A 10311-nucleotide genomic window follows, 5' to 3' on the forward strand; every position below is an offset into this window, starting at 1 on the left:
CACCTCCCAGTCAGGGCACATGCCTGGATTGCAGGCTCAATCCCTAGTGGAGGGGGCATGCAGGAGGCAGCTAATCAGTGATGTTTCTCTCTTATCAATGTTCCTGTTTCTCTATCTCTCTCCTTCCCTCTCTCTTTCTCTCTCTGTCAAATAAAAAAGTGCCCATGTGAGCAGACACTCCCCAGTGCTCACAGGATAAAGTCCGAGGTCCCTGACCTGCCATACTAAGCCCGGCCATGATGTGAGGCAGCCTGTCACCTGTCATCCTCTGCCATTTCCTAATAGGCACTTGATACACTAGCAACATTCAACCAACCACTGTTCCCTGGATTACCTGCTTCTGCCAAGAGCTGACATGATGTGAGTCACAAGACACACTTCATCCAGGTTAACCTGGTAGAGCTCGTTTGGGAAGGCAACTCTAGGAGGGTTGCTGAACCAGCTGTCCTGGCAGATGATAAAAATAAGCACTCGGGGACTTGCATTAGGCTTTGGTGAATATAAACAACACTTTTAAGGAAACATTCAGGACTCAAGAGTGCTGCTGATTGTTCTTTCAGTTCAACAGAGTGCTACTTAATAATTAAACACAACTTCAGTGCCCATGTTGCCATCTACAGGATCTAAATTCACCCAGAGAGAATGCAGACCGACTTTGAGAACCTGGCCTCATAGCATGCGGATGATTCTCCCTGGGCTCCAGGTTAATAAAACTCACCCGATACCAAAACACCGGTTGGTTTGCTTTGGTTTTTTTTTTTAAATTTCTTCCTAAAATTAAGCAAACCCATTCTAGACTCTCATAGTACTATACTTGCACTACTTACCTTTTTAAATTCTCTGTTGAAATAAAGAAAATTAACTGCTATTAATGTTTTACCCTTATTCTCTGACCTTATTTTAACTCAGGAGCAAATGCATTGGCATTTTATTTTGTGCGTCACTGTTGTTGAACTCGTTTTGCTTTCATTGGAACTGTAATAATTTCAGCTAATGTGCTCTGACAGTTGAGGTTCAAATGTCAGCTCATATGTAAGCTGCTACTCTGTCTATAAATTCCATACAGGACGATATGATGAAACAGCTATCCGGAATGAACTCCTGCTATAAAACACCTATTTGGATACTTTTAAAAAGCTTCCAGGTGTTTACAAATGTGAAACCACGGTTGAGAATTGCTGGCCCAAAGGGAGAAAAAGCAGCCACCAGATGGACCCTTAATCATGAGGATCAGGTGAAAATTGGGAAAGTGTGTGTGTGTGTGTGTGTGTGTGTGTGTGTGTGTGGAGTGGTTGAAGAGTGGAAGAGAAAGGAATTTTAAGATGTGAATAAATAAGAAGCGCGGCCATGAAAACAATGCCTGAGTTCCATGTGCAACTCTTGGAGCCAGTCTTGTTTTACAACCTGTTTGGCTGTGATTGTATCTCTCAAAGATGAAATAAGTGATGTTTTCATTGCTTATTTATCTATGTCTCCTCTTTCTTCCATTACTCTGTTTTAAAATATATGTTTATTGATTTCAGAGAGGAAGAGAGCGAGAGAGAGAGAGATAGAAGCACCAATGATGAGAGAGAATCATTGATTGGCTGCCTCCTGGGGACCGAGCCCACAACCCGAGCATGTGCCCTTGACCAGAATTGAACCTGGAACCCTCCAGTCCCCAGGCCAATGCTCTGTCCACTGAGCCAAACCAGCTGGGGCTTCCATTACTCTTGATTATTAGGAGTGCAATGTTTAAAGCAAATATCCTTAAAATGGGACTTGCCAAAATGAGTACATTAGTCTCACAATGGCATTCTGCCTCCCTCTCTCTCTCTCTCTCTCTCTCTCTCTCTCTCTCTCTCTCTCAGCTCAGATGCTGGAGGGGCCAAGCGGGCAAGGTAAATGAGCGAAGTGGGCATAAGCTTGTACATTTGTTGCATGTGAAATCATAGCAATAGTATTCACTTCTACACAGAAATATGCCCTTGCTCATTTTTGTTAAACACCAGACCCTCTCAGGTTATCTTTCATTTTCCTTTTTTTGGTAAAGAGCGTCAGATACAAGCAAATGTGCCTCTGCTACTAGCTTTGATTAAAGGGGTCCCTTTATTAGTATATCATGTATATACATAGTATGTAGCTTTATGATATAGGCCATAAATGACTAGTCACTTGGCCAACATCCTGTGTTTTCATTAATGATCTGATCGTCCCACCTGCTGATTCCTCCCTGGGAACGAGCGAATGTCTGGCAGAACAGATGGCCTTGTTGCCAGGCTTGACAGAATGAAATATTGCACTTTATTAAACAAGAAAGCAAAAACAGTTCCCACAAGCAAGACACGCCCCCCCCCCCAATCTTCCCTTTTAATGTAAACTTGCAGGATAATAGTAACCAGTAGTAGTAATATACTCAACTAGAATTGCTATCTCTTTTATATGTCAATCATAACTCAGCAAAGCTGAAATTATAAATGAAGAGTGGGAATTTTTGTAATGTGTTACTATATGTGCATAAATAAAAAGGTGAATGCCAATAATATGTTAACAGTAGTTATCTCTGCTTTATTACTTTTTGTTGTATCTGACTTTTTATAATAACATGCCTTTCTTTTCTTACCAGCAAAATAAACAAAAATAAAGAATAAAATACAAAGATGCGAAAAAGGAATTGCCACCTTAAGGATTGAAGACACAGGCTAACACAGTCACCAACCAAACCATTCACGGGCTCATGCTTAGCTCTGTATCCCGGGTGGCGGTCCTAAGGAGCCTGATTCAGCAGGGTGGTGGAGTCTGTATTTTTTAAATTTCCGTAAGTGATTTGGATGCAGTTCTTAGAGTCTAGGAACTACACTGAGAAGTACTGGCTTACTCCCCTGTCTTAATCATTAATAATGAATGCACTCATGGTCACCATGAATTAGTACGATGTTGAAAGAACCATACTATGATTTTGATATCACAAGATCACATTTCTAATGCTAGGGAGGAGTTGCACACTTGTGCTTTGAAGTTAAAGAATCTTGCAAGGATATTGCCTGTTTATATATCTATGGCTTCTGCTAAGCCAATCACATCGCTCTGTGACAAATTTGGGAAAGAGGCAGGCCAGTGTTGCTCAGTGTTGAGCGTCGACCTGCTGGGGTCCAACCCCAGCAGGTCCAGGGGTCCCCAAAGGTGTGGACGGAGTTAGTGAAGAAGGAATGACACGGAGAGGGCGTTCAGATGATCATCATAGCAAGGTTCTCTAGCCACGTTCTGGTCAGGATCTCCAGTGAGGTTCTGGTTAGGATCTCCAGCCAGGTTCTGTGTCCATGTTCTCTTGCTAGGTTCCCCAGCCAGGTTCTGTCCAGTTCTCCAGCCAGGTTCAGTCCCCAGGTTCTAGTCAGGTTCTCTTGCCAATTTCTGTAGTCAGGTTCAGTCCAGGATCTTTTGCCATGTTCTCTCGGTAGGTTCTGTCTCTAGGTTCTGAGGCCAGTTTCTGTCCAGGATCTTTTGCCATGTTCTCTCCAGCGAAGTTCTGTCTCTAGAGAACGTTCTGTGTAGGTTCTGTGCCTAGGTTCTGTCTCTCTTGGTTCTGTCTTCTAAGTTCTGTCTTCTAAGTTCTGGGTCTTGCTGTCTTGTTGCATCTGTATTTATACCAGTTGATTCAATCCTATCAATCTCTATTACAAAGGTTAGGGCGTTTCTTATCTTCATTCCAGGGAGTAAAGATTATGTAGCTTAAGCACGATTATTCGTAGTTAAAGTGATTAATTACCCGCCTGGCACTTAGTTAAGAGGTTTTATTCCCTCCCTAACTTCAGGGGAAAATCCCTACCTGGGGAAACAACCTTTCTCAGAGAGGAGACCTTGGTTAAAACACATAGTGCCAAGAAGGTGAGCAAACATATTAAGAACAATATGCCATATATGCCAGGTTCCTTGAAAAAGCAAGGATGGACCGGCTCCCGGCATCGACCCAGGAAACAAGAGGTCACCGGATTGATTCCCCATCAAGGCACATGCCGGGTTGTGGGCTCAATCCCCAGTAGGAGGCATGCAGGAGGCAGCTGATGAATGATGTTTCTCTCTCATCGATGTTTCTATCTTTCTATCCCTGTCTCTCTAAAAATCAATAAAAACATTTTTTAAAAATTGAAGGAAGAGAAACTAAGAAATGAAGCATGTTCATGTGGGCTTAGCAGCTGGAAGGTCACAAGGGCTGAGGCTGAGGAAGCCCCAGATGAGCAAACAGCCTGGGCCCAACAAGTAAACAGAGGAAGCGGGCTGGTGGGAAGCAGTGGCAGGAGAGGGGGACAGTGTGCCTGGCTCTGCTGACTTTCCAGTTTCTACTGTCCTCAAGGAAGCCTTACTGTGCTGTGGTTCTCACACTTAGATGTCTATGAGCTTCCTCTTGCAGCTTTAGAAGAAGAAATCCCGTCTTTCCTGAGCTAGCTGGAGTGGGCCTCAGCTCCTTAGAGACCACACTCCTCTTTAAGGCCAAGAAGTGCAGGACAGTGTGGTGTGTGAGGACAGACTTTATTGTCCAAACCAGGAATCAGTTTAAAAATATATTTTTGATTTCAGAGAAGAAGGGAGAGGGAGAGAGAGATAGAAACATCAATGATGAGAATCATTGATCGGCTGCCTCCTGCATGCCCCCCACTGGGGATCAAGCCCACTGTGACCAGGGCATGTACTCCCCCCCTCCACCCCCCAATCGAACCTGAATAGGATACATTAAATTGATTTCTTGGCTGCCAGACAGCTAAAGGGCATCTTAATCTACATGTTATTGCCTTCTACTGGCCAAATACCTGAACAGCCGTAGGCTAATTCTCCCCATTCTGACAATGGACTCTGTAGGAAACCCTGACTCTTTGAAGTGTATATCTCTGCCTCGCCTCAGGACAAGTTGTGTTAATAAAAAGCATGGGGTCCTGGGACAAGGAGACCTTAGACCTTGGACCTTAAGACCTTTGATCTTAGAACTTAAGACCTTTGATCTTAGAACTTAGCTCCTTCAGCTAGGCTCCTCTCACCCCCTAATGCCTTTCAAAATTATGCTTCGTCTCCGGACTCTTATTTAATCTACACACAGCCTTCTCCAGATTCCTGAACCCTTCTAGATGCTGGAACAAGAACCCCGGCACTTGACCTCCTGGTTCATAGGAAAACACTCAACCTCTGAGCCACACTAGCAGGCCAAACCAGGAATCTTTTGTAAGGAAAGAGGTGCTGGTAATCACGCCAGGACAACAGGTGTAAATAAACCAGGACTGTCGCTGGCAGTGAGGTGTGTGGTCATCCTCGGGAAGGGGAATGTGAATTAGGAGACCCAGCTTGCACACCTAACCCTACCCCTTCCTTTCCATGTGGCCTTCCACAAGTCATTTATCTATGTTTCTAGTGTCATATAAATGTAAAGGCAACTGGATGCCTACTATCATCCATTTAAAAATGAACACAGTTTCTTTGACTATAACATAACAGATTAAGTGATATCTAAAGGTTTTTTCTTATTCTAAGATTCTAAGTCTGTGTAACTCTGTGAAAAGGCCACTTGGGTGATGAGGTAGATATGCGAGAGCCCTTTAGGATTATATATTTAGTTGACTGTCTTTACATAAACAACAACGAAGCTATTTTACTAATTTGACTTTTAAAAAGAAGACCTGTACGTATTCACCAATCGATGTTATTTGGTTAAATCAGCGGTTGGCAAACTGCGGCTCGGCAAACCGCGGCTCGCGAGCCACATGCGGCTCTTTGGCCCCTTGAGTGTGGCTCTTCCACAAAATACCGGCTCTTCCACAAAATACCGACTTCTGCACATGGGCCACGAAGTTTCAATCGAACTGTACGTGCGCGCCCGCACATGGTATTTTGTGGAAGAGCCACATTCAAGGTGCCAAAGAGCCGCATGTGGCTCACGAGCTGCAGTTTGCCATCAGCAGAAGCTCCATAGTTGCTATGGTTCCCAAGAGGCCAGCTGTGACTCACTTGCCCAGAGACTCAGGTTTGGGCAAAGGGTAAGTGCATTTGTCCTGCTCATCTTATCCCTGAGATCTAATGCTGCCTTCCTTCCTTGGCCTGTAGGAAGCAAAACGTGAACCATCTCTTTGCCTCTTACTGGTTCCCTTGCCAGACCATCTCCTATTGGCCAGCCCTGACTTTGGCTGGCTCTGCACCCTCATTTCTAGGAAATGTTTAAATGGTCAGCCGGTCCAAGGCCAAATTTAATATTCTGAGCTGCAATCAAGCAAAGGTCACATGCCCATCTCATAGAATCTCAGAGTTTTGGAGATAAGAAGGAACCTTATCTACTATATAAGCTTCAGTTTCTAGATGAGAAAAAAAAACACACCAGAAACAATAATAGTTGTTAATATTCAGGCACTGTGGAAGGGACTATGCTAGATGCTTTCTATCAATTACTTTATTTCCTTCTTACAACAACCCTGAGGGAGCTATTCTTATTACCCCCAACGTTCAAAATGAGAAAACGGAGGTTTTGAGGGGTTGGTCATTTGCACTTGGCTTGTTCAGTTTAATCCAAGTGTTTGTTAGTGACAGAAAAAGGAATTTTAACCACGTTCTGCTGATTCTCGGGACGCTGTTCTTTCAACTAAAACAATCAATAGGGAGGCAACAGGCATTCATTATGCACCTACCCTATACCAGGTACTGTGTTGGGTGCCAGGACAATCAGTGGGGTTAGCAAATGAAATGAAATGTTACATAACGCCCTGCCCTTCTAGGCTCTACAGAGGAAAAGAGATTGCCAGGTGTGTGCAAAACTGTCTCGGGGGGGGGGGGGGGGGGGTAAAAACGCTTGATAGAGGCCTGCTTAATGCTCAGAATATCCCCCAGGAAGCGAGAGTGGGCAGACAAGGAGGAAAGCCTCAGTCTGCCTCTTTTGCAAATGAGAGAAGTGAAGCAGAAACAGCTAGAGGGTTTGCCCAATACAAGCCAATGAGGTCAACTAGTTTTGGTTCCTTCCATTCCATGCACTGCCAAAGTGAAAATCCCATTCGGTAGTCTCTGGTCACCAAAGGACTGGAGGAAAATGATCACATAAGGCAAATTCTTCTGATAGGAATGATGTTACTCAGCTTCTCACAATTAGTCAAACAAACCTGCTTATTAGAACTTCATCCCTTGCCTCTCTTCTCTTTTGAGTAGACAAGCCAAGGCATGGAGAGTTTTCAAATGAAACCACTAAGAGCTGGGACTGTCAGGGTGGATTTTATTACAACTACATTAAAGCCAAGTTATGAATGAACTGTTCCATAACAATACTATTGGAAATAATGACGCGGCCGTAACGGAGCACCTGTGCTATGCCAGAAACTCTGCCGGGTGCTCTGCACAGATGGCCTCACTCGGCCTCACAGCAAACACAGAGGCCGGTCCACGGTCCGTGGGTAGCTTATCAATGTGAGGAGGCCCTTCCTAAGGAAAAGCTAACATCTTTTGCTTTTCCAAGTAACGACACTAAAGCTCAGGGAAGTTAAGTAACTTGCCCAAAGACAAAAAACTTGTAAGTGGCAAGGCTAGGATTTGAACACAGGTGTCTGACTTGAAATCTCAGGTATTTTTTCTTTGCATTATGCAGCTGCTAACAAAAGATAAAGCTGTTCTCATGCACAAAGCACTAACTCTAGCCCATGAAAATGATACTAATGCTCCTTAAGAATTATTATAACCTTTCTATTTAGGCAGATTATTATTAGCCCCATTTATAGATGCTGATATCAAGAATCAAGAAAGGTTAAGCACCGACCTAGCAGAAGATCGTCAGCTCGAACACTGGCTTCATGCCCAGGATGTTGACCTGCAGACTCCTTACCGTTTCCCACTATCCCATGCTACCACCCTACAGGTGATCCAGGAGAGCAGAAAGGTATTAATGGGAACATGAAACCTCTGGTTGACTTAGACTATCTCCATATCTGACCCCCTGAACCAGACCTGTCGTTTGGTTTCACACACCATATTGTGCAGTGTTCCTTAATGGAGTTGGGCAATCCCACTTGCCCTGTGCTATAATTTATTAGTTGGATCAGAGCCCAATCCCCATGGAGAAAAACCATGCAAAAAGCCAATCACCAAATAGCAATGCAAACTCAAGCCCTAGCCAAGATGCCTTACAGCGACCCCTGGCCCTATGAAGTATAGACCCACAGAGCATCTGAGGGCTGGTGATACCTGAGGCACTGGGGAGGTCACTGGTCTCACAGGGTCTCCTGAAACAGCCACATAAGAAAATTCATATATTGACTATAATTGACTAGTCACCCAAGCAAGAGTGTACATCCTTACACAATCTGGCCATGGGTTTTCAGGTGGACAGGAGTGAAGAACATTCCATTCAGTTTTTCCCTGGAACTTGGGTGCTCAGGAAAACAATGATCTTTAAGCTCAGACCATGGGCTTCCTCCCCCCCTTAGCAATGTGAACCTAGAAAAAATTAAATTATGCATTCCTTTACTGCCAGATTTTAAGTAATTGATGGCTTTTGGAATCCACGATTAAAGGATTTGCCACCTAAAATGTGACAACTTTACTAAGAGGGAGTAAGTGCAGTGATCAAACTAAATGGTGCCTGGCATGTTTATCCAGCCAGCAGCAAGTGCCAACCAGTGGGGGAAATTAAGCACGCAGTTATGGGTGCTAACAAGAAAGGCCACTCCAACGATTTTTTGTGTGTTTTTTTTTTAAGGAAAAAGTGATCGCAGTAACTCTCTCTTGTTCCTCTTTCCACATAGATTGGTGGGTGGGGGTGGAAGGGCAGAAGAAATGACCGCTGGAGAAGTCAAATGTTGGAGAAGTCTTCTGAAATGACTCTCTCCAGTCCACTCATCTAGGGGAAGAGACAGATTCAGGTTCTTTGAAGAATCAATAAATGCATCTTTGCCTGCAGCTTATGGCTGTTTGAGAAGAGCAAGAATCAATGATGAGACAAAGCAACACAGACTGTCGTACAAGACACCGCGCTGCTAAGCAGGTGGGTAGTACAGACTTGGATGGACTGAAATGTCACCCAGCCCAGAGGCCTGGCCTGGCTACCAGCTGCCCTGCCCGGCCCAAGGAGGCAAGAACACAATGGCTACACACCCGCTTCTCACCCGCGGCCCCACACCACTTCAAAGGCCACCGCAGGCAGCCAACAAACTTGCCTCTTTTGTGGTGACTTTCATTTAGTTTTGTTTTGTTTTTTTCATCAAGTGGGAGGGAAATGAGTTTGGGCTCAACAGAGATCAGGGTGAAGGGAGGGCAGGGCGGGGGATGCAAATGATAGAATATAAGTGAAAGCTTTTTTAAACGTCTAGATCCACAGTCTTACTTATTGTTATAAAGGGAACACAGTCATTTCCATGCCTCTCCATCCTTCTTTAAGCCCTACCTCCCAACCCTGGGAAGACAAGGAAGAAAGGAGGGCTGTAATCGGAGGGTTTGCAGAGGCGCAGCTCTTCCCTGCACAAGGCTCAGCAGTCGGGGGTCGGCTGGAAGCGGCCCCCCGCCCTCCGCCCGGCACGGACACACGCAGCCCCCCTCACCTTCTCGATCGCCTGGTCCACGGCCTTCTGGAAGACCCGGGCCACGAGCAGCGTGACGCTGGTCACCAGCAGGAGGAGGGACAGCGTCCCCACCGCGTAGAAGCAGCACCTGCCCATTCTGCGCGCGGCTCACGGGCCGGGCGGCACACGCCCGCGACCCGCCGGAAGGAGGGGAGACCGGGCACCCTCGGAAGCCGGCGGCTCGGGAGGGAATGAGCCGCTTCGGTTTCGATTTCCCTCCCTGGGGCAGCCGCGGCGCCGCCCGGCGCTGCTCCGGGGCCGGAGAGGGAGCTCGCAGGCCGTGGCTCAGCAGCCGGCTCGCCGCACACTCGGCAGAGCACTGCCAGCAGCTGCGCGGGCGGCGGGCGGGCGGGCGGCGGGCGGGGCGGAGGCTGAGCCCACAGTCATGTGCCCCGCGGCGGCGGCCGCGATTCGGCCCGCGCTTGTCCCGGGCGGCCCCCCGGCGCCTGCGGCTCCCTGACCCCTCCAGGCCCCGCCGCGCCCCCTCCGCTCGCTGCAGGCCCCGCGGTGTCCTCCAAACGTCGCCTGTCCTGCCCTCGCTGGCTTGGCTCAATGGGTAGAGCGTGGGTCTGCAGACTGAAGGGTCCCAGGTTTGATTCTGGCCCAGGGCACATGCCTGGGTTGCGGGCTCCATCCCCAGGAGGGGGCGTGATTCTCTCTCCTCATTGATGTTTCTCTCTTTCTCTCTTCCTCTCTAAACTCAATAATATATATATTTTTTAAGAAGTCCTCCTGGGCTCATTCACACACCCACTCTGCG

General features: G+C 46.6%; 1 protein-coding gene across 2 annotated transcripts in view; it reads right to left on the reverse strand.

Moving 5' to 3' along the window:
• SCARB2 (scavenger receptor class B member 2) overlaps nt 1-9884 on the reverse strand; it is a 62726-nt gene extending 52842 nt beyond the window's left edge. Inside the window, exon 1 of one of the 2 annotated variants that reach the window (XM_036337008.1) lies at nt 9531-9884. In XM_036337008.1, coding sequence (XP_036192901.1) covers nt 9531-9647 — 117 coding nt within the window. In that variant the 5' untranslated portion in view covers nt 9648-9884. The remainder of the gene's footprint in view (nt 1-9530) is intronic. The other variant, XM_036336999.1, reaches the window with a different exon arrangement.
• Nucleotides 9885-10311: the final 427 nt, after the last annotated feature.

Source organism: Myotis myotis, unplaced genomic scaffold (genome assembly GCF_014108235.1).
Source record: "Myotis myotis isolate mMyoMyo1 unplaced genomic scaffold, mMyoMyo1.p scaffold_m19_p_1, whole genome shotgun sequence".
Taxonomy (NCBI): Eukaryota; Metazoa; Chordata; class Mammalia; order Chiroptera; family Vespertilionidae; genus Myotis; species Myotis myotis.